This window comes from Danio rerio, chromosome 4 (assembly GCF_052040795.2).
Source record: "Danio rerio strain M-AB ecotype USA chromosome 4, GRCz13ab, whole genome shotgun sequence".
In the NCBI taxonomy this organism is placed as follows: domain Eukaryota; kingdom Metazoa; phylum Chordata; class Actinopteri; order Cypriniformes; family Danionidae; genus Danio; species Danio rerio.
Genome location: NC_141024.2, coordinates 46,453,014 through 46,477,109, shown reverse-complemented (window position 1 = coordinate 46,477,109; position 24,096 = coordinate 46,453,014). Strand labels below are relative to the sequence as shown.

The following is a 24,096-nucleotide window of genomic DNA, read 5'->3' as shown; positions in this document are numbered from 1 at the left end:
GAATCTCAAAGCAGAAACAGAAAGAGACGGAGAACACGAGGAGCTGTGTGATGAGTTAGTGATGGAGAAAACTCAACATGTGATGGAGATTTAACTCTACTGTTGGTGTATTTGTGTGTCTTATGATGATCAAACTCTACATTAAGCTGTCGTAATGAAAATTCATAACAGTAAATTAATCTTGTAGAGCATTTATGAATCCTAGTTACTGACTCCTAATGAATGAGAGTGATCAGACATTTACTGAAGCATTGTTAATCCACTGTTGTGCTTGTGAACATCAGTTATTGCACTGAGAGTAAACAAGAACTAACGGAGAACAACTTTATTGTCATCAACTAACATGAACAGATCAATAAATACTGGAATAAATGTGTTTTTATTGTTCAGTTCAAGTCAAATCATGAAGAAGAAGAAGATCAGAAGAGCAGAAACAAACGTCCAAACAAATTTCCATGTTCATCATCACATTCTAATATCAGCAGTGGATTTGACATTGACTTTTATTATTTGTGCTTAAACAACAGAGAAACAATGAAGAAGATCAATCTGTAGACAAGAATGAGCTGATCTGAACACAGCAGCATCCTGGAGGACACTTCATCAACATCAATGATGACACTGATGAAGACTGAGACACACACACACACACACAGCTGCCGACTGCTCCTGCAAAGGATTCTGGGTAAATCTCTCGTCAGTCTTCAGCTCAGTTTCACTGATGATCCAGGATAAACAGTAAACCCAGGGCAGAGCGGGTCAGTGAATGTGGTCTGGACTGAGTGGATGAGGCTCATTGTGTCTCTATAGATGTTGTAGAAGATCAGAGTTCCTGCACTGTGATCCACAAACACTCCTATTCTACTGCTGAGCGGCTTCACTGGGAGACGAGTGTCTGTGTTATTGTGCCTGAATATGAAACTGGAGGAAGAGCAGCTCAAACTAAAGGATTGAGCATTATTTCCAAACCAACACTCAACACCTCCCTTCCTCCTGATGCTCTTATATGACACTGATATACACACACCAGCATCTCCACTCCAGTCAATCTCCCAGTAACAGCGTCCACACACACTCCCTCTGCACAACACCTGAGGATAAAGACCATCAAATCTGTCTGGATGATCAGGATACGGCTGATTCCTCCACACATTCTTCACCTCTCTGTTCTCCTCAGACAGAATGAGTTTAGTGTGTGCTGTGTTTGAATCCAGAGTGAGGAAACAGACATCTGAACACAAGAACACACACATTTAACCACAGCTCTGAGTGTGTGTGTGTGTGTGTGTGTGTGTGTGTGTGTGAGAGAGGGAGTGTTTGTGTGTGTGCACATGTTCACTGGTGTGTGTGAGTGTGTGTTTGTGAAAGTGTGTGAATGTATGTTTGTGAGTGTGTTTGAATGTGTGTGTGTGTGTGAGAGAGAGAGTGTGAGTGTGTGTGTGTGAGACAGAGAGAGAGAGTGTGAGTGTGTGTGTGTGTGTGAGACAGAGAGAGAGTGTGAGTATGCGTGTGTGTGTGTGAGACAGAGCGAGAGAGTGTGAGAGAGATAAAGAGTGTATGTACGTGTGTGTGTATTTGTGTGTGTGTGTGCGTACGTACGTGCGTGTGTGTGTGTCTGAGAGAGAGTGTGTGTGTGCGTATGTATGTGCATGTGTGTGTGTATGTGTAAGCGCGTGCATGTGAGTGTGTGTGTGTGTGTGTGTGTGTGTGTGTGTGTGTGAAAGTGTCTGAATGTGTGTGTGTGTGTGAGAGAGAGAGAGTGTGTGTGGTGTGTGTGTGTGTGTGTGTGTGAGAGAGTGTGGTGTGTGTGTGTGTGTGTGTGTGTGAGAGAGAGAGTGTGTGTGTGTGTGTGTGTGAGAGACAGAGAGAGAGTGTGAGTGCGTGTGTGTGCATGAGAGTGTGTGTGTGTGTGTGTGTGTGTGTGTGTGTAGTCCTACATTTGCGTGGTCCTGCTGTAAACCTCCTGTATCCTCCATGATCCAGACTGTAAACACACACAGATGGAGAGAATGAGCTGTTTAGTTTCCCCCTCAGCTAATATGCTAAAGCTAGCACTCAGCTACACGCTCCAAACTCTTGAGCTAAAACACACAACACTTGTTGGTTGAGCCGGGATGCACAATGAATGTAACACAGTGCGTTCTTTTCCTCTGCTGTTGGTGAAGCGAGCGCAGATACTGCTCATGTTGATGGAGACACCCTGCTGCAACATTCATTTATTACAGTGATCACACTTAGCTTTGCCATCGTTCTTCAGCACATGCAGCCTTTGAGCACATGTTGCAGTCCATCTCTAAACTATGTTCAGATTATTAAAGCTGCTCGCCAGCGCCCAAGTTCCTGACAGATTAGCAAGTGAAAAATACACATGTGTGCACAGAGAAGAGGAATCCAGATGTTGATTTTAGAACAAGAGTCTGAACATTAATCCAAGTGTCTGATTCCAGAATCTGAATCCATCTTCAATCCCCAACCCTATTCCTGACCTGATATTGTAGGATTCTTCAGCAGAAATGGAGGAAGAAGTTTCTCTGCTCAGCTCAAATGTTGAAACTGTACAGTGTGTCCCGCTTAATGTCACTGTAACTGAGCCAATACACTCCAACATTTACAGAGGAGATTCATTTCACACTCAATGATTTGCTCTTCATAGACATGACTGGAATACTCTACAAGCTGTATCTTCTGTCTGTCCTCACCCCATAACCCTCACAGAAAACTGAAGCTGATCACAAAAGAGCTTTCTAGTGTCTTTTTAAAGCCATTAAGTGTAAAAGCACAAGGCCAGTGATGCTCCACATACTTGAGTTTGTCCAGTGTGTAGTTTGGATCCTCCAGTTGTTCAGAGAGCAGCTTGACTCCTGAATCTCCTGGATGATTGTAGCTCAGATCCAGCTCTCTCAGGTGTGAGGGGTTTGAAGTCAGAGCTGAAGACAGAAAACCACAGCCTTCCTCTGTCACCATACAGCCAGACAATCTACAAACACAGCAATAGTCCACATCACACAGTTGGACAATCCCACATCTCTTTGTGTTGTGAAGATGCTGACTGCTGTTTCTGCTCATGTCAACAGCAGTGATGAACACACACATCCTGATCAGCTCTCCTTATTGATCGAGCCCTCGCATCAGCAAACACACTCACACACTCAACAAGGACTCGACATCATCTGTAGAAGTGTACAGAGCAAAGACATTGTTCATAATACACCACATCAAGCTGTAAAGTCTGCTGTGAGGAGGAAGAAGACACACTTGAGCTCAGAAGATTCCTACAGTTGATGATGCTTGGAACTTTTTCTACTCTGAAGTTTTTAGTATAATCAACAAGCACACAAATAATGTAGCATCTTAATGTGGTTTTATAGTTGATTTTAAAACATTATAAGTGTGTTTTATAGATGATCGACACCTAGATGCAGGATTACAGCTGGTTGTATGACTGTAAGACATTTACTCAAATGATACTGAGGTCTGAAATGTCAGAGATCTGAAGCTGCTTATCTTGGAGGATACCCAGCACAACACACACACACACACACACACACACACACACACAAAATAATTGGAGAGGAAAGAAGCGCTGGTGAACTCCTCTGAATGACCAAAACACCCAGGCGGGACAGAGCAACAGACAGATGCTGAGCTGCTTATCTTGGAGGATGGCCAGCACAAACTCAATGCAGCTTCACACTCTCGTCCAGCCCTACATCACAGCATCATCAAGACGCATTTATTAACTACTAAAACTGTGGACAAGCAAATATGATACAGCCTATAGATACTGTCTAGCCAGTGCTCAGACTAATATGTGTGTAATGTGTTGAGGCCGCAGCTCATGATTGGCCATCCGCTTTCTCTTTCACTCACACATTCCTCTCCAAAGCGTGTGAGGGTGTCTAAACCTCAGATTATACTCATGAGCAAAAGGCCCGATCTCTCCTTCACATGTCTGGAGCTTTGTTTGCTTTATTTGTGTGTTAAAGTCATTCTAGATGTCTGTCAGCCTGTTCCTGTGGGTGAGATGGAGCGACTGACACATGAAATAAAGCTTTAGCATATGCATTCATCTACAATCTAAAGGGAAGTGTCGTGTTATTACTAGACCATTTACACTTACAGACTGGGCCGACATTTACTTGATCACTTCACTAGATTATCTTTCCCCAATAATGTGGATTATCTAACCTAATCTAACCTGATCTACTCAAATTCACATCGCCCAGCCCTAATCAGGTTTCCAGATTTTAAAAAAGGCCCCTTAATGTGCAGATATCAGACATACATTATATTATATCACTTTCACTGCTTTCTAACCAGTGCGAATGCGAACTCTTATGTTTAAGATGGAACATGCTAGCAGTTAACGTTAGCTAGCTCTCAGCTAAACATCAGCTCTATTAGTTTAGTTTTAGCTGCCAGGGGCCTGTTTCAGTAAGGAGGTACAACCAACTCGGAGTTTAAACTTGAACTCTGAGTTGATTTATCGAGAGATTAATAACTCTGAGTTTTCGGTTTCAGAACAGCTGATCTGAGTTAGATCAATCAACTCTGAGTAGACCAACTCAGAGTTAAGCGCGCACACCGTGACTATCAAAAGACATTATCAATGGAGCGCAGATATTACGAGTGACTATGGCAGCATGTTAAAAAAAAAGAGATCAGCATTTCTTTCTCCGGCTGAATTTGATCTGCTCATGCAAAGTTATAGCAAATATGAGCGTATATAATTTAAAAAAAGCAGCCATCACTGAAACAGACAGTTAGCGTGAGAAAACAGCTGCTCAAGTTAATGCATAATTTTTAATTTAAAGTATTTAAATATTTAAGTACTACAAAATAAGTAATGTAATGTGTGACGTTTATAATTTTTTTCTAAACTTTTATACACTTTTATCAGTTTTAATAGATTTAACAGTGCACTTGTGTGTCTGCCTTTTTATTGATCAAGTGATGTTGATGTAACATTAAGAAGGTATGCAGTACTAAAAATACTTTTTAGAAAGAATAATAATCCCATTAATCTAGTAACAGTACATGTCAAAGGTTAAGCTAATTATTTATGAATATAAATAATATATATGGACAAGCCGTTCTCGTAGGCTACATTACTTTGTTCTGTGTGTGAAAAAATGTAGGCAATATCTATGTTTCCATCAAAATATATTACATAAATTTGTGCAAAACTGGAATAACGCCTAAAAGATGCGAATAAAGCAGCGTCTTCTTCCAACAAGTCAAAGAGAACAAAATCGTCACTTTCTGATTAACTTGCGCCAAATATCAACAGTAAAAACAGAATTTACTGCGGTAGAAGAAGCTGAGCCAATTATTTTTTATTTAATAAATGTACTTGCGCCTCAGACGACAATGCTGACACACAATGAACACGTGGGGGCTTTGAAAGCCATGAGACGCGGAGATCTTGACACACTCCAGACGCTCGGAGGTAATTAATAAAATACACTAATACTGAAACAGTTAAGGCATTTTAGAATGACCAAAACAACATTTAAGATGTTCTACAGTGTCCTCAGTCCGCTGGTTTGTCCATTCACACACATTTTTATCATCATCTCTAACAAACCTTTAATGCACATACTGTAATTTGTTCAGTAAAACTGTTTACTTCGTAGTTTATGCGCATCTTTTCTTATCAAATAAAAGTTTAACCTACTCAGTTATGCACATGTTTTATTATGCATATTTTCAAAAGTTATGTGCATCATGACGTTTCCATCAATCATTTTTATGCAAATCTCCAAAATGGGCTCTAAAATAGGTGTGTGGAGACGTAAGGCTAAGGCGAGAAATACAGCTTCATCTTTAAAAAGGGGAGGAGACCGACAGAAACTCAGAGTTTAGAAAATAAAACCTGCTCCGGACCAGGTTAGATTCACAGAGTAAGTTACCACAGTAACTGACTCTGAGTTAAAGTTACCTCTCTTTCAGAAACAGGCTTGACTTACCCTGCTTTGTCGAGTTTAACAAACTTGTCATTTTGAAACGGAAAACCCAGAGTTTCTCTCATTTCAGGATTAATATATTCTGAGTTTTCACTTAACCTCCTTTCTGAAACAGGCCCCAGGAGTCTTAAAGGTGCAGTAGGTGATTGTCTTCAGAAAATTTTTTTGTTGTGCTGGTTAAAAGTCTCTTCACAGTCCAATAGTAATGATTACAGTAAATGATCTAAATGTGTTTATATGTATTTTTATATTCAGGGTAAAGCATAAAACTAGAAAACGTTCATCCAATGAAATAGAGTCGGACCGTCATCTCGCTTAATTCCGATAGGCAGGTCAGACTCTCTGTCAGCAAATGAAGATTCGGACTTCTGCGCATCTGTTCACGCAGATCTGCCATTAGCGCGTGCTTGTCTGCATCACAAACGCGGGCTGCTCGCAGATGCTAAGTCGGAGCCGGAGGCGCCGAAGGACAAACGAGCTCGGGCCGATTACTGTAAAGCCAGGCGCGGGTATAATTCGCCCTTAAAGCGGCCACGCGGTCACGAGACGGACCGGGAGAAATCAAAAGCTGAATTGAAACTGTTAAAAACCTGATTCAATATTGGAGTTACTTTAGCACGCTGGAGGAAGGACGACACCATGGCTGAAGTATTACTGTTAGACTCTTAGTCAGGCTAAGCTTATGTTAGATTGTGTTCTGTTATGAATGACGTCTATGCACAGACGTGTTGATTAGCCACTGAAATCTCCTGGTGAAAGATTGATGTGATTATTTTCAGTTCTTTGACAGCAGCTATAATGTAGATTTATATGTAATTTAACAACAAAACACCAGTAAATAGCGCTATTCTGCCTAACCTGCTTTACTGAGCTGAAGTTGCTTTTATATTCACATTGGGTCATTTTTGAACAATGACAGCCTCCCTATACTGTTTACTGCTAACGTTACTCTGAATATTCGCTCTGAAATAGCAAGCAAGTGTGGCAAAGTAATCCATATAATTACTGCACGGTACTGGCACTAACTAACTGGCGAATGACATGAACTAGTGGGTTGTCTGTTGGCTGCTGTGACGCGGTCTGCACACTCGCAATATCAGGGGGGTGTGGCTTTGAATCACAGTCCCTCCCCGCCGTTCAAACATAATATGCTAAGCGGTTAGCATTTTGGCAGATCACCTACTGCACCTTTAAGAAATAGAGCGGTGTCCCAAATGTGTCTGAGTGACCAGGGCACTCATATGGACAGACAACCCTACTGAAAAATCCAGCTTGGTTTTAGAGGGGTTTTGGCCATTTCCAGGCTGGTTTCCAGCCATTTCCAGCCTGGTCTTAGCTGGCCAGGCAGGAAAATGACCAGCTAAATCCAGCTAAAACTAGCTTAACCAGCCTAGCCAGGCTGGGAACCCAGCCAAAACCAGCTATGTCCAGCTTAAACCAGGCTGGAAATGGCTGGAAACCAGCCTGGAAATGGCCAAAACCCCTCTAAAACCAGCCTGGTCAACCAGCTAAAACCAGCCAACCAGCCTAGGCTGGTTCAAACTGGATTTTTCAGCAGGGAAGCGTATCACACGAGAGTGTCAGTGCCCATTCTGGACTTACAGTGGATTTAACAGTGATGTTACCTGTTTTCCAGACAAACACGCTCAACCAATGGCTATTGCTGGACCAAGTTCATGTCTGAATATTAGCGAGTCCTAGACTATAGAAAGAAACGTTTTGAGTCTGGACTCGAGTACTACAGCCCTGACAGTCACCAACTTCAGCTTGTAGATCAAACTTTACTGTATAAAGAGCAACAGAACATGACCTGGGGCCTCATGTACGAAGACTTGCGTGGAAATCTTACTAAAACATTGCGTACGCACAAAGCTGTAAATGTGCGTACGCAGAAAAAAATTCAGATGTATGAAACACTGCGTACGCCGAATCTCACGCATATTCTTTTGTACATCCGAATGAATGTGAAACTGAGCGCAACATGCACGAGCACAAAACCCCTCCCTGCCTCCTCCCCGTATGAATATGCTAATGACTATGCTAATGGCAAAACCCAACGAAAATGCAAAGGCAAAAGCAAGCAAAAAGAGAAACTTTGAACAGAATGTGAATTGGAGGTGCTGCTTTCGAAGGTAGACCGGAGAAAAGCGGTGTTATTTGCAAGTTTGTTCTCCGGAATGTGCGTGCGGTAGAACGCTCAGATTACATTGGGAAAACAGGCGATCGCTGCAAATTGTGCTTTAATGTTTGGCTGGTCAAATGTATGGTATGGAAACCTTATATACCTGCTGAACCCGTCTCATACAGCTGCCATTGCAAGGCTCGGACACTTTGTAGAGAGGAATTTAACACAACGGCCTCTAGGAGTCGCCAATGGAAATAAAACAGACACGCACAAAAAATGTGCGTACGCCTGCCAGAAAGCTGCGTGAAGCTGCGCACATTCCCACGTTCAGTTCATTGTTAGTAAATCCAAACGTGAACGATTCTGAGCGTGAAACCTGGCGTACGCAAAGTTTTTGTGCATACGCAGCGTTGATACATGAGGCCCCTGATCTTCATTTGTATATTATATTGTGGACGATGATGTAAATAAACTAAAACAAACACAAACCCGCTCTCTTAATGTCTCTTTCACCAGCCTGACAGTCACATTCACACTGATTTAGCATTAGGGGACTTTTATTCTGTCACCTGAGAAACACCTGATCAATAATCATGAGCGCTGACTCTCCTTCACACACAGCCTTTCTGACAGAAGATCTTCAGTCAATATATTGCTTCATGTGAATGAGTAATCAGGGTTATTTTCAGATGCATGTGTAGTAAATACATCAGTTCACCAGGTCTCTTACAGTAAACTGCTGAATACATGCTTATAGTGTGTCTTCATATTATTGTACTGGTTTAGATCAGTGGTCTTCAACCCCCAGGCGGGTGCTGGTGCGTGGATCAATCAGTACCGGGCTGAACAAGAATGAATTATCTTTAAGTTGGCAGATAAAGAAGCTGCATTTAAACTGGATTTGTGGGGACGGCGCGTGAACAGAGGCATATCTGACGTGTTTCAAACATTAGCGTGGATTTTGTGTGAGACTGAGCCTGCGCCCTCACTCACCAAGCTGCTGCACGATCACCAGTCTTCGCTGTTAAAGGAGTTTGAGAAACACTTTTGCATGTCCAGATGTACATGATACTGTATGTGTGTGTGCTGGCGCCCATGGGCTGTTTCACAGGCACATGCAAAGCTTGAAGGTAAACAAACAACGGCTTATCATAAGCATCTTATCGATAATTATTTATACAGTTGGCATTAAAGTGAACATATAAATGTTATGTGACTAATTTCTAGCAGCTAAATGTGTCTGGAAAAATATTCAAAGGCTTTTATTCTCATAAACCGCGCGGACGTGAATGCATCTGACTGTTCTGATTGGCTAAAGCAGACGTCTCACGTCAGCACGTTCTAGAAGTGCACGCGCTCTTTCCAGCAATCTTCCTTCTATGGACCATCTCGTGGCAAAGAAACAAGCTCAGGGCTCCCATTGCTTTAGCGTTACTGATGTTATAATATGTTATATTGTTGGAGCAATGTGTTAATAAAGTTATTACTTCCTAATGTTATAATAGCATTGTAATGTTGGAGCAATGTGCTAATAAAGTTCCATATGAGTACACAGTGGATTCACGTTGACCGGTCCGCAGTTAGAAAAAGGTTGTGGACCACTGGTTTAGATAATATTAAGAGTGTCGTGAGACTTTTATATGTTTAGAAGAAACTGCAAACTGAACAAACAGCAGAGCATGTCTAAACTTCACCAGGACACAACAGATATAAATATAAAAATATAAAATATGAATAAATAATTCAGAGGTAATTCATTATAAAGATCCTTAAAATAAACTGATTCCTTTAACTTTAAGTCACATTTGGGTATATTGGAAAAAGAGAAGCTCTGAAAGTGCAACATTTCATAATAGACTAAGTAAAGCTTTTAAATATATTTATAGATAAACATACATTATTAAAGCTATGATTAAAATCACAACCCTGGAAATGTTTTTTTTTTTTTCTTCTGTCAATCCACTGAATGGGGCTCCACATCAGGTAACCCAATATGAAACTGTATCTGTAGAGTGGAGAATCATTTACCTCAGTGTGTCCAGTTTACAGTGTTGACTCTTCAGTCCATCAGAGAGAAGCTTCACTCCTGAATCCTGCAGGTCATTGTTACTCAGGTCCAGCTCTCTCAGCACACAGTTTGAGGATTGTAGAGCTGAAGACAAACTCTCACAGCACTGAACAGTGAGATTACACCACTGTAGTCTGTGTAGAGGACAGTAAAAGACACTGTATTATTGTGTGTGAGTGTGATGTAATTATTGAAGTGCCTATAATGAGTGATTTCTCCTCATAGGGAAAAGGAAAAGACTCCTTTAACTCTTCAGAGTTGCTTTGATGGTCACATGGAGGAAGATCAAACATTTGTATTTCATTATTACATAAACTTTATAAAGAGAAGATCTCTGGACCAAAAAGAGTAGAGCCAGACAGATTTTGTTTTTTGCTATTTCTGTTCTTATATTTCTGATATTTCAAATCCATTTAGATCCTCATATTTGTTAAACAAAGCAAGACTCTTATATAATATTAACAGACAGAAAATATGACTTTACAAACTGTATTGCAAATAAATCACATCAACATCTTCATATTAGTCATTAATATTCCTGAAATGAATATAAAACTGACTGAATATAACTTTACACACATGAACATCAGTAAATAAAGAGACTCAGTGATGGGCTGAACATCTGCAGAAACACAGCTCATTTAGAGACGCCCCAAAAACACCACAGAACACCAATCAATGATCATTTCAGCAGAAATGACACTAAAGAGCAATATTATATCTGATATAAACAGGGTTTCTCATATTTGACCTCACATTAAAAATGAAATATTCACAATAAATAAACAGAAATAAAATACATCACAGCATATGTTCATTACCTCATCAGACTTTACAGCATTTCACAATGTAAAAGTCATTTGTGGCAGCATTTATTTGATGGAAATGTTTTTATTTTACCTCAGTGTGTCCAGTTTACAGTGTTGACTCTTCAGTCCATCAGAGAGAAGCTTCACTCCTGAATCCTGCAGGTCATTGATACTCAGGTCCAGCTCTCTCAGCACACAGTTTGAGGATTGTAGAGCTGAAGACAAACTCTCACAGCACTCAACAGAGAGTTCACAGCCCTGTAGCCTGTGTAGAGGACAAAGAGCAACAAAATCAGCAGTGAGAAATGAGCAGTGTTGAGTGTTCATGAGTCCAGTCTACAGTGATAAAAGTAACACTGGAAATAAACTATATATATATATATATATATATATATATATATATATATATATATATATATATATATATATATATATATATATATATATATACTGCTCAAACAATAAAGGGAACACTAAAATAACACATCCTAGATCTGAATGAATGAAATATTCTTATTAAATACTTTGTTCTTTACACAGTTGAATGTGCTGACAACAAAATCACACAGACATGATCACTGGAAATCAAATGTAGTAACCCATGGAGGACTGGATTAGGAGTCACACTCAAAACTGTAATAAACTGCAGGAATTGCTGACACACTCCAGACACATGAGGTCCAGCATTGTCTTGCGTTAGGAGGAAATCAGGCCCACCAACACCGGCATATGGTCTCACAAGGGTAAGAGGATCTCATCTCAGTACCTATTGGCAGTCAGGCTACCTCATGGTGTTGTACCATGGTGTTGGGCTGCAACCCCCACCTGTGGACATCGGGCCCTCATACCACCCTCATGCCTCAGAGCAAGCCTATTTATTTAAAATAAAATGTATCTTCTTTTTATCTATTTATTTATTGATTGAATCTACATTAAACTAAACTAAACCTGTATTTCTCCATTCATATAACTGTAATGAATTATTGACCAGATTATTAATAACCAATCAGAGAGCATTTTACTGAGCTCAGTGTAAAGTTTAGTGTTTAGGTCTACAATAAATGTAATATTAGAGGCATGTCTGCGGCGAGACGGCAATACTGTGTCTAAAATTACACTATTTCTCTGATCAAAAACAAACACAATTATCCAAGAGCAACACTGTGTTAGATTTGAGCAAATACACATCAACAAATGTCCTATTCAGCTGCAGGAGCACAGGGATTAACAGGAATTTGAGTTATTTTCCAGGATAAACTGTAAAGCAAATGAAGTAGATTATTAAATAAGTACAAATGTTGTTTGTGTGAGTAAAAAGTCGAGAAAAGTTTGTTAAATATGTTTAGAAATGATGAAATAAATGAGCAAATAAGGAAACAGAACACTGCCGCCGCGTCCCCATGCAGTAATATGGTGTATCAGCGATCTCACAGGGGGACGATATGGCCAGCTAAAGATTTTCTGTTAAAGCAGGGCAGTGATTCACTAAACTGATCTGAGTCTTCAGTGCAGACTGATGTGTGTCTTCTGTGATCAATCAATGAATACTCACAGAGCTCTTCTGCAGTTTCTCACAGCTGGTGTCAGTCTCCGTCTTCCCTCAGCTGATGTGTTGAATTTATTAGAGTCTAACTCATCCAGCGGCTCCTCTGACATCTCAATCATGTAGGAGATTGTTGAGCAGTGAGCAGGAGAGAGTTCCTCCTCTGAGTGTTTGTCTGATTTCACAAACTCCTGAATCTCTCTGGCCAGAGTCTGATCTTTCACCTCCAGCAGACAGAGGAACAGATTGATGGATCTTTCAGCTGAGAGACGGTTATCTCTCTTGATCTTGTCTTTAATGTACTGTGTGATTTCTCTGATGTTCTCTGAGCTCTCCTCTGTGTGTGTCAGCAGATCCTGGAAGAGTCTCTGATTGGACTCCAGTGAGACGCCCAGCAGGAACCGCAGGAACAGATCCAGATGACCATTACTACTCCTGACAGCTTTATCTACTGCTGAACTGAGCAGATCATACAGAGACTTCTTAGACCTGGCCTGTAGATATTGATTATATGAATATTCTTCATCATAAATCCCCCTCAGCGGTTCTCTCTTCTTTGTTAAATGGCAGTAAAACACAAAGAAAGCAGCCAGAAACTCCTGAAAGCTGAGATGGATGAAGCTGTAGACTTTCCTCTGATGAATCACAGATTCCTCCTTGAAGATCTCAGTGCAGATCCCAGAATACACTGAGGCGTCAGTGACGTCTACGCCGCTCTCAATCAGGTCCTCCTCATAGAACATCACATTGCCCTTCATCAGCTGTCTGAAAGCCACTTCAGCAAGTTTGAAGATCACTCCTCTGTTGGACTGCAGATTATTTGGATCTCTCTCTTCATACTTCTGCTTCCTCATGTTGATCTGAATCAGCAGGAAGTGGATGTACATCTCGGTCAGAGTTTGAGGGATTTCTGCACTCACATCTTCTTCCAGGAGCTTCTGAAGCACAGTGGAGGAGATCCAGCAGAAGACGGGTATGTGGCACATGATCTGGAGGCTTCTTGCTCTTCTGATGTGGGAGATGATTCTGCTGGCTTGATGCTCATCGCTGATTCTCTTCCTGAAATATTCCTCCTTCTGAGGCTCAGTGAATCCCTGAATTTCTGTCAGACGCTTGATGTATCTGGAGGGGATCTGATGGGCTGCTGCTGGTCTGGAGGTGATCCAGATGAGAGCAGAGGGAAGCAGATCTCCTTTCAGGAGGCTCCACATCAACACAGCCACTGATAAAGATTCAGTCACAGCACAAACTTTCTTCTCATCTGATGAAGATTCAGTCACAGCACAAACTTTCTTCTCATCTGAAAACTTCAGTGTGATTCTGCTTTCATCCAGACCATCAAAGATGAACACAACTCTACACTGGTCATAAATCTTGGGCTCCAGATCTTCAAGTTCAGGATGAAAGTCCAGCAGAAGTCTGTGAAGACTGTACTGATGATCTCTGATCAAGTTCAGCTCTCGAAATGGAAGCACAAACATGAAATCTACATCCTGGTTGGCTTTTCCCTCGGCCCAGTCCAGAATGAACTTCTGCACAGAGACGGTTTTCCCGATTCCAGCGATGCCTTTAGTGAGAACAGTCTTGATCTGGGGTTTCCCCTTCTTGATCTTCTTCTCATGTCCTGCTCCAGCTGAGGCTTTAAAGATGTCGTTGCAGTAGACTGGAGTGTGTTGTGGGGGTTTTGTTCTGGCTCTTTTCTCCATCTGTAAAACCTCATGTTCTTCATTCACTCCTTCACTCTCTCCTTCTATGATGTAGAGCTGTGTGTAGATCCTGTTTAGGAGGGTTTGAGTCTCTCCATGGTTGATTCCCTCAAATAATCTCTCATACTTGTTCTTCATGCTGGTTTTGTGCTGCTCTTTGACTCTCTGAAGTTCATCATGTTCTGGTTGGGGTGAATCCTGCTGCAGGTGTCCAGTCTGATCATCTCCATCCACACTGCAGGATCAACAACAACACAAAGAATCAATGAGTGCAAGTGTAAAGATCCTCTAGTAAAGCCATGTGTGTTTTCTCTGAACCAGCCGAGACACAATACACAGATTTAATCCAGAATCAAACTACAGTAATGCAGAAACTGTCTCAGATCAGCAAGAACCCGTTTCAGTCTTCAAATCACTCTCATAGCTCTGTTGTGAAGCACTTTAAACACCACACACTGATCACTTTCAACACCACACACTGATTAGCTGCTGTAGTGTGTAATGTGGTAATGTTGACTGTTTTCTTTTACTGTATAATTTTCTGTTCTCATGTTCCTCTGAATCCTGTATTCTGCTGTCTGTAGTTCTGAAGGTTGTTGTGATTTTATACTTGTTAAATGTTTTACCATCAATAAGATATAATGATTCTCTGTCATTTCTGCTGTCTAAATCTGTCTGACTGAATCTAGTTTTTTATTCACATGATAATCTCCAGATCATACAAGCGTTTGCTCTCAGGGTTCAGGATTTCAGTAACAGCACTGTAACATTGATGCACTTTATTAAGACAATAATAAAGAGAAGATCTGAATAAGGTGTCATCTTAAATCAATATCTCTCTCGCCCATAATAATTTATCAGGTGAAATGTGGCAGGGCTTGACAATAAGGACCGCCCGATGGCCCGGGGCCAGCATGTGAGACGCTCTGGACAGTATACATGATAGTTACTGGTCCGATCGGGCCAGTGCTGCCTTGTCACTAAAGTTTAATTTGGCTGAGACTATTTGTCAATTGTGTGCAAATACAGGGTGCTTTCATGCCCAGACATTTGTTTCGAAACCGGTCTTATTTGCCCAGTAAGCGAGGTTCATCTGGCATGTGAATCCCGCAATCACTCTCAGGTCCACATCAAATCAATTTGTCTGAGATCGCCAGTATGAGGTGATCGATTGTAGTGAGAAAACAAAACAATCCAACTAACTAACAAACCAGGCTGTATCACTGTATATTATGAATGTGTAATACCCATGTACGGCTATATGAAGAGAGAATGATGAGCAGGGCAAGATGTCATTTCTACCGGTAAATGTACATTTCATGTCTAATGCAAAAGTGAAAGCATATTGAAATATTTCAGAGGGCTGTTTGGAAAATTGACCGAAATTAATCATATAATATGTTGTATTAGGCCTGTTGTTTTGTTCATTTCTGTAGTGACACCTTTACAGAAGAATCAACATTCATCTGCTTCATGATCTGACTGCAGTCCCGCTGTTGTGATGAGAAATGCATCCCTGCAGTAAAATGCATGCAATGCCTTCTTAGGCTTTCAGCTGCATTCTTATTCTACATTTTACAAAAAATCAAAGGCCATAATTGATTAAATGCAGGCTAATGTGATTATTACGTTGATGCATCAAGCAAGAACAAGAAGTGAAATACATTTTAGAACTAGGTTTACAAATAAAAGAAAAATACTAAATATTGACTGTACTGTAGACTGATGTAATGAGCCCGTTTTTAAACTTAGGCATTTTCAACTAAACCACACATTAAACAATTCACTTTAATTAATCTAATCAGTGTTGTATTTAAATTAAATCTATTTATTTATTTAAACAGATCTTCTGTAAGGGTTACATCCATGGAGCTCACCTCAGTCACTGTCATTAGGTGTCATAACTTAATTATTATGTTTTCAAATCAATTTATGGTAATATATGCACATTTCAGAGGGTGTGCGGCAGAGGTGCAATTCTTGGCATAACAACACTTCATCTGTTTTTCCTCTCTATAATGTAAGCTTGTAATGCATAATTCTAGCCCACATTTTGTAATAGATAGATTAATTTAATAGACAGACTTTTACAAAACTTGACAACTGAAATGAGGCCATGTATGAGAAAGTCTGACCGCTCTGATTTATATTTGGTGTCGATGTCTGTGGGTGTCAATATTAAAGTGGACATTTTTGCTTATAATATATATGTAGATTTTTTTTCAAGTTTAGTTTCATCAATTGTAAACAAATCATTTTAAATTGTCAGTCGTATTTAAAGAAAAGTTATGCTGAACAAAGTGTGTGTATACAATTATGTTTGGCTTTTGACACTAAGAAATAGCTATTAACTTTTATAATAGCTGGGGGGGGGGGGCAGTGAACATTTAAACAGGGCAAGTAAAAATCTAAACCACTGGCCTGATTGGGCCACTAGAAAAAAAATCCTTAGTCTTGAACCCTGTGTGGTGTGTTTGTCTCACAGAACTTGTTCATTCATCTTGTCTAAAATCTTTCTTTTTATCACAAACCCTTTGCTGACTATTTTAAAAGCCTGTAAACTCACTCTACTAACTCTAAAAATTAGAGCATTAATACTTTAGTCACTTAATACTACTTCAGTACTTCACTAAAATGTCTTGACTGGACTGTGAGAATAAAGTGTAATAATGTCTGATCTTCTAGAAACACAGGATCATAAAAATGCTGCAGTGTAATTGTAATTAAGTTTACGGCCCCTTTGCCGCCGGAAAGGAGGCGGAGAACTGACGCAGTTTTAAATTATTAATTTATAACATGAACGGCAGCTCCTCACGGAGTCTGCCGTCTAAACCAAAACAAACGGACGGCAGCTCCTCACAGAGACTGCCGTCAAACTGAAAGCAAAAGTAAAACAATATGCCCAGGCCCGGTCCTCTCTCGGCTTCCTCTGCCATCGTTCCTCCTTTTATAGTCCAGAGCTCCTTCCTTGGGATTCGGGGCCGGTGCGCACCGCAGGTGTATCCACTTACGCGGCAGCCTCATTCCGTTCCCACGGCTCTCGGCCACGCCCCCTCGCCACATACCCCCATCTCCCATCACAGGCCACAGCACCCGCGAGACCTATATGAGACGGGCCGAGAGAAAAGGAGATGGAAAAAAAAGGAGGAAAGACAGAGTAGACCGAGTAATGGGGAGAGAGGAAAAAATAAATAAAAATTGGGGTTCGGTTTTCCAGACACGCTGCCACTCGGTCCTCCACCAGCTGAGAGATGTGACGACGTGTTGGGAGCCCTGTGGAGGAATCTATTCACCCATCCGTCTTCTGCTGACGGCAGCAGGCAGATCCTTTCCTCGCCAGCCTTAGGCCGCCCCGACACTCTGGGCAGACGAACGGGTTTCTCCCCCACTCGGGTTAACTCCCAAACACTCGCCCCCCCCACTCTCAGCGGCGAGAGCAACTGGACAAAGTGTCCCTCCTTTTCCCGGGCTTCGGCACCACTGAAGTTCACGGCCCTTTGGCCGCCGGGAAGAAGGAGGCGGAGAACCGACGCAGTAAAATTATTTATTAATAACAGTGATGGCAGCTCCTCACGGAGGCTGCCGTCTAAACCAAAACAAACGGACGGCAGCTCCTCACGGAGAATGCTGTCAAACTGAAAGCAAAAGTAAAACAATATGCCCCGGCCCTGTCCTCTCTCGGCTTCCTCTGCCATCGTTCCTCCTTTTATAGTCCAGAGCTCCTTTTGTGGGATTCGAGGCCGGTGCGCACCGCAGGTGTATCCACTTACGCGGCGGCCTCATTCCGTTTCCACGGCTCTCGGCCCCGCCCCCTCGCCAAAGTAATCATGTGTGTGTAGAGATGATCTACCTGACAGCAGGTCGCGTGTTTTTAATACTAAAATGCACTGGGTAATCGATAGACGCTTCACTCTTCATAGACACACAGCTGGGCTCTGCTTCTGCTCTCTTCTGATGAACTAAACTAAAACAGAGAAGATTCAAGTTGAGCGCTGCACACACTGCACAAACCTGATATTAATCATTCTTCATTTACAAAAACACCTAAATTAATTTCCTTTATATTTGAACAGAAACTGTCTGAATGTGGAAAATATTAGCAAACACAGATCAAGGTTAATTTCTAGTAGAGAAAACCCAACAGAAATGCAGCACTATTAGAGCAGATTAGAGCTGAAACTAATCATCAAATCACTGAATGAAGTCCACAGTGTAGGTGTGGGAGGAGCTTAATCATTCAGGCGTGTCAATCATCATCACATGACTATAGAAGCAGCAGTATAAACTGCACTGTGTCAGCTGACTGTTATTCCCGCCTCCAGCAGCTCCCCTTATCCTCCTCCTCATCACTCAGAAGGTCCCTCATCAGGGGTTTGTCTGCAGAGCTCCAGTCCAGACTTTGAGGACAGCAAGACAAGTTCATTTACCATCATCTATCATGACTGAATGAGCAGGAGAACTCGCGAAATATCAATTCTAAAAACCAAATGTGTTGACCAGCAGCATATATGAGGCCAACACAACATGATGATGACTGCGCTTCAGTGAAATCAGACTCAGATCAGAGGAATGGCTGATCAGTACAGCACAGAAACAGCAGGGGAAAGTGTGCAGGAAAAGCCCTTTATGGCAGGAGATCGGGAACATTTTAGTTTAGCTCACAATTCATACTATTAACTACCGGCTTATTATCTGTGTAATGTGAACATATGAACTGCTCATTAGTAGTCATACAGTATGATCTTATTGTGGATCCCTAACCCTACACTGTAAAAAATTGCTGTTAAAAAACGGTCCGATTCTACGGTAAAATAATGTTTTTTTCACTAAAACAGTAATATTCTGTTAAAAACAGTGCTTTCTGGGTAACATTTTTGTTTTCGAGAAAGTAACCAACTGCAGAAAACTGTGAGCTAACAGAGTTCAGATTCGATGTTTTGAAGTCTGTGTTTGAAATCACGCTTTGTGTCCTTGTTCACTATTTCATACACTAGTTAACTAATATAGTTCACCTGACAGTTTTAATGAATACTAATGAGTGAATTCAGACACTAATGAACACCTGCTGTTAATAATCCCAATTACTGAAGAAAATAAACAAGAAACACAAACAGTGACTTGAGTTACAGCATTAAATAAAATAAAATAAAATAAAATAAAACAGCTTCAGTCTCAGCAGAGGATCATTAAACAACTCCACAAACAACAGCAGACACACACTTATTACTGACTGATTTGACTTCCATACTATTCTCATTGAGATCCAGCAGAAATTAAGGTGTTTTTTGTGTCACCGTAATGGAGTGAGGGGCTGATTTAGTTGGGCTCTTCACCCTTGAACTTATTAATTCAGACTCTCCAATTACTATAATAAAGAGTTTACAAAGTGCTTGTATTATAGCAATCAAGTTGGAAAGTCAATAAATAGAGAAATCTATTTGTCTGAAATTAGTTCTGATAAATGTTTTGTTATAAATCTGGAAGGGCCTCATGCAATAGATTTTATGCTTAGTTGCAGGTATTAATTTAATTAATGAGAAGTGGAAACAGAAAAGATACCTCCGTAATTACTTAACAGTTAAGAAATAACATACAAAAACAGTTCAGTTATGACAAATACACACTCAGACCTCATGAATCTGACCTTGTATCTCAACAATGGTAACATCTCAGATGTTTCATGCTGCAATGCATGCTGGGAGTGGCACGGTACAAATATCCCAGCATGCATTGCGGTATGAATAAATGTTGTATAATGATCTTACAGTTTTCTTTATTTGCGTTTTATTTGCTTTTGTTTATGTTTAGACTTTCAGTTGCCTGTTTGTGAGTTAAACTGTTAATTTTGTTAGTTGTCACCATTATTGAGGTTCATATGCTGATTATTGATGTCTCTTTGAGTGCGATTTACACCATAGAGCAGTGTTATTGTCCAAGATATTCTTAAAAACTTCCAGAAATCATTGCCATATAATGTAAAACAATAGATTTATCATTGAATAGGAGCAGTAAATTTTATTACACTAAATGAGAACAGACTCTGCCATTTAATAGCAACATGAATATCACCAGATCTTATTTAGGTTTTTGGCTGGCTTGCCTCAACAAAGGAGCTTTTTAAACAAAGTTCTTAACAATTGCAGCAGCCAAGATATATAAATGACAGGGCTAAGAGCCCAACTAAAGCAAACTCTGTTCTCCATGATGGTGACGTAAAACTTTCACTTTTTCTCAAGAAGAACTTTAGTAGATGTTATACAAAAATACATGTATTAAGTAATAAGTGTAGCTGGTGATGATGTTTGTAGAGTTGTTTAATCATCCGCTGATCATTTAAATGATTTAATCATTTGTTGTTCTTCAGGTTATTTCATTATAAAGCTGTGACTAAAGTTTTGTATGTTCTGTTCTTGTTTTTTCCCTTCAGTATTTCTTTATTTATTCATTGTTAATCCTCAATTATCATTTAATTAGTCAGTTAATTAATGAATTTACTTCAGCTTTGCTACATGTTTCTTGAACACTCAGTAGTGTGGACACTTCAATTAAAACTGAAGTATATGCTCTGGGGTTTAAAGGGTTAAAGGTGTGAGAGGTAAAACACAGTGTAAAAATGTATTTTAACAGTAATATACTGTTAATTTAAACTACGGAAATAGACTGTAAAAAAACAGTAGATTGCTGGCAACCACAGCTGCCAGTAGATTACTGTTAAATCAAGGAAAAAAACAGTATTTTACTGTAAAACCTGAAGCTAATTTCTTCTGTCTGTCACCGTTGTGGAGGAGAGTAGAGCCAGTGTATGAGTTAAAGATGAACAATGAACTGCTGATGTTATTCTGCATGTTTCTCTATTTAAAGATAGCGGCTGTTTAGTTGCTGATGCAGTCAGAATCTCTCTGGTGATTCCAGATTTACATGTATGTGTGCTGTTGTGAAAAATAAGACATTAGAGTTAAACCAAACTTTTCTAATTAACTAAAATAAGTTATCATTATAAGTATGTTTCTAAGCATATATAGCACATTACTTCATAAACTCATTCAGCAGTTGACCAATTTGAGGCAGTTGCATTCAGTGAGCAAAATGAGTTCACTTGAGTATTGTGTAAATCAATGAAGTCCATGAATTTTACAGCAACATACTGTAAAATAACAGTACATTGCTGGCAACTGCAGCTGCCAGTATTTTACTGTTTTTTAACGGGACAATTTTTAACAGTGTACCTGAAACCTAAACCCACCTTCTACCTCACTAACTATTAATAAAGCGCTGATTGGTTTGTTAACACCATCAATTGTGGCCTGAAGTGTAAAGCGGAGATCTTCAAGCACTATCCTGCAGAGCTCAGATACAACATCTAACATCTGAAACCCAACAGATCCACAACACTAATTACCTGATTCATTTATTATGAAAATACTCATCAGTTGCAGATATTAAAGAGATGATCTACCTGACAGCAGGTCCTGTGTTTTCACTCTTAAAATATATTGGTGGATCCATAGACCGGTCACTCTTCATAGAAACACAGCTGGGCTCTGCTTCTGCTCTCTTCTGATGAACTGAACTAAAACAGAGAAGATTAAAGTTCAGCGCTGCACACACTGGAGTCAACACAGCAGATTTACTCAACATTTCATCATTAAAACACTGTTTAAACAGCATGATACTATTCATGATGATTGTACAAAATCTTGCTGGCTGTGTGTGTTAAATATTCAGACAGATTAAAAACACAACTAACAGAGAGTAATAATATCAAGTAGAAAATAATCATATGAAATATCAAGTGTGGGTCTAATACCTGCATCCTGTAGATGAAACCAGATCTCCAGGTGAGTGTGTGTCTTCCATGATGGACCTGAAGAGATAGAAGTAAAGTTGGTTTTATATTTGGATATTCAGACATTCCCCTTAATAATATCATTTCAGAAAAGTATTCATTGCAAATTCTAAATAGGGAAATCATATTAGCAGCACATGAGTATCAAAGTACAACAATGTTCACAGTCAAATAAACAGTGTTAATGTGGTTTTCAAGTCATACTTGCATGCTAATTCCGATCGAATATTCAAAGTAACATGGTAAACAATATATAGACTGCTAAATGAACGAATGTGTGAATATAAAACCAACTTTACCTCTATCCTGAAGAGTTTGATCTCCAGCAGAAACTGACGAACAATCACATAGAGGTAAAGTTGGTTTTATATTCACACATTCGTTCATTTAGAAGTCTCTATATTGTTTACCATGTTACTTTGAATATTCGATCGGAATTTGCATGCAGTATGACTTGAAAACAGCATTAACACTGTTTATTTGACTGTGAACAATGTTGTACTTTGATAGTCATTTGCTGCTAATAAGATTTCCCTATTTAGAATTTGCAATGAATACTTTTCTGAAATGATATTATTAAGGAAAATGTCTGAATATCTGAATATAAAACCAACTTTACTTCTATAAAATCACAGATCTCCATTCATTGATCAGCCTTCATAATTCAGCTGAATGCAGGAATAGATCAGCAGCTGAGACACTCAAATCCAGAAGCTCATCATGAGTAAACTAATGAAGAATCACAGCGTCATTCATTTGATCAGGAATAAAATATAATCTTACATACAGATTCACATAAAGCTTACAGGTTTGTCAAGACATTAAAGATTTAAAGCTGTTCTGCGTTGTAAATGGTGGATTATGTCTGTTTAAAATGGCGACACAACTAAACACTTTCACTTTCGTTTCTAAAGGAGCGGCAGATCATGAGTTCAGTGAAAAACATCCGTCACAAACACTCTAAACAGAGCAGAGAAGAGTCAAACAGCTGCAGGGTTATCAAAGCACCTGCGGAGGTACATTTTACTAGGGTGATTTTACCTGAAGAAGTATAAACACTGGACACAGAGAAGACAGAACAAACACATACCTGGATCACCTCCTCCTCCACCTCTTCTTCTAGTTCTTGTGTGGCAAGTTACAGAGAGCAGCGTAAAGCAGAATACCGCCACCTGCTGTACTGGAATGTGTATAATAATATGTTTACAGTTTGGTCAAATCAGTTTCATAGAATTCAATGTATATTTGTATAAAATAAAACGAGTGCTTTTCCATATATACTCTAATCTTTCTTCATGAAGTCTTGCACAGCTTGTGTTATATTCCCCATGTGTGTGTGCTCTGATGAGAACAGCGCGTTGAGAGGCTCTGGAGTTCTCCTGTTGTGTCGCTGCACAGATAATCCTCTCGTGTGTAACTTTAGATGAAAGCATCGTGTCTCTGATGTGGTTTAAAGATCAATATGATCATTAAAATATACTATTAAATAAATTAAAACAAATAAAAGAACAGTTAAAGAGAAAATGACAAACGTCAATAAAACAGTACATTAAATAAACCAATTTCTATCTTATACTCCATGTTTTTGTTAATAAACAATTCCAAATCTTTCCAAAACATTCTTGACTGAATACAATGAAAAAAAAAGTTGCAAAATGGTTTCTTTTTCTTGACCACAAAATTCACACATATATGAAATATTGAGTTGAAATCTTTTCAGAACATGTTAAGCAGGATAAATTCTATAGAGTATTTTGTACGACACTTCTTTAATTTTGTTATTTAAGCAAAACTTATTTGTCAACATTCAAGCTTTACTCCAAGAAATATTAGCAAATAATGAAAGCCAAAAATGTCTTGCTGTAGGAAGAGCCAACGGAGAGCATTCTTTATAACCTTACTGTTACATTGTTGTTTTAATACATCAATATTTTCAATGAAAATGTTTTCACAAGGATTACCTATGCTGATCCCTTCTGAAATGTTGTTTTTTTAAAGCAAGACCACACCCTTTGGGTCTGTTTAACTGGTAA

At 39.7% G+C, this 24,096-nt stretch overlaps 2 protein-coding genes across 15 annotated transcripts in view; one reads left to right on the top strand and one right to left on the bottom strand.

Annotated features, from left to right (window-relative positions):
- Positions 1 to 24,096, top strand: part of LOC148681932 (uncharacterized) — a 398,953-nt gene that overhangs the window by 235,997 nt on the left and 138,860 nt on the right. The window lies entirely within an intron of this gene.
- Positions 361 to 23,196, bottom strand: LOC137491184 (NACHT, LRR and PYD domains-containing protein 3-like). 14 transcript variants are annotated; one of them, XM_088650188.1, is made up of 11 exons: positions 23,154 to 23,195; positions 22,683 to 22,792; positions 22,025 to 22,081; positions 21,674 to 21,787; positions 18,068 to 18,181; positions 12,521 to 14,452; positions 11,060 to 11,233; positions 10,120 to 10,293; positions 2,804 to 2,977; positions 1,938 to 1,984; positions 361 to 1,231 (listed from the first exon to the last, which is right to left on the bottom strand). In XM_088650188.1, exons 3-11 carry the CDS (start codon positions 22,072 to 22,074, stop codon positions 705 to 707), a joined length of 3,306 nt encoding a protein of 1,101 aa, XP_088506314.1. In that variant the 5' UTR covers positions 22,075 to 22,081; positions 22,683 to 22,792; positions 23,154 to 23,195; the 3' UTR covers positions 361 to 704. The 14 variants fall into 14 exon arrangements, with proteins under 14 accessions (XP_088506314.1, XP_088506315.1, XP_088506320.1 ...); XM_088650189.1 differs by having other exon boundaries at positions 22,363 to 22,792; positions 23,154 to 23,193; XM_088650194.1 differs by lacking the exon at positions 18,068 to 18,181 and adding an exon at positions 22,363 to 22,395 and having other exon boundaries at positions 23,154 to 23,181.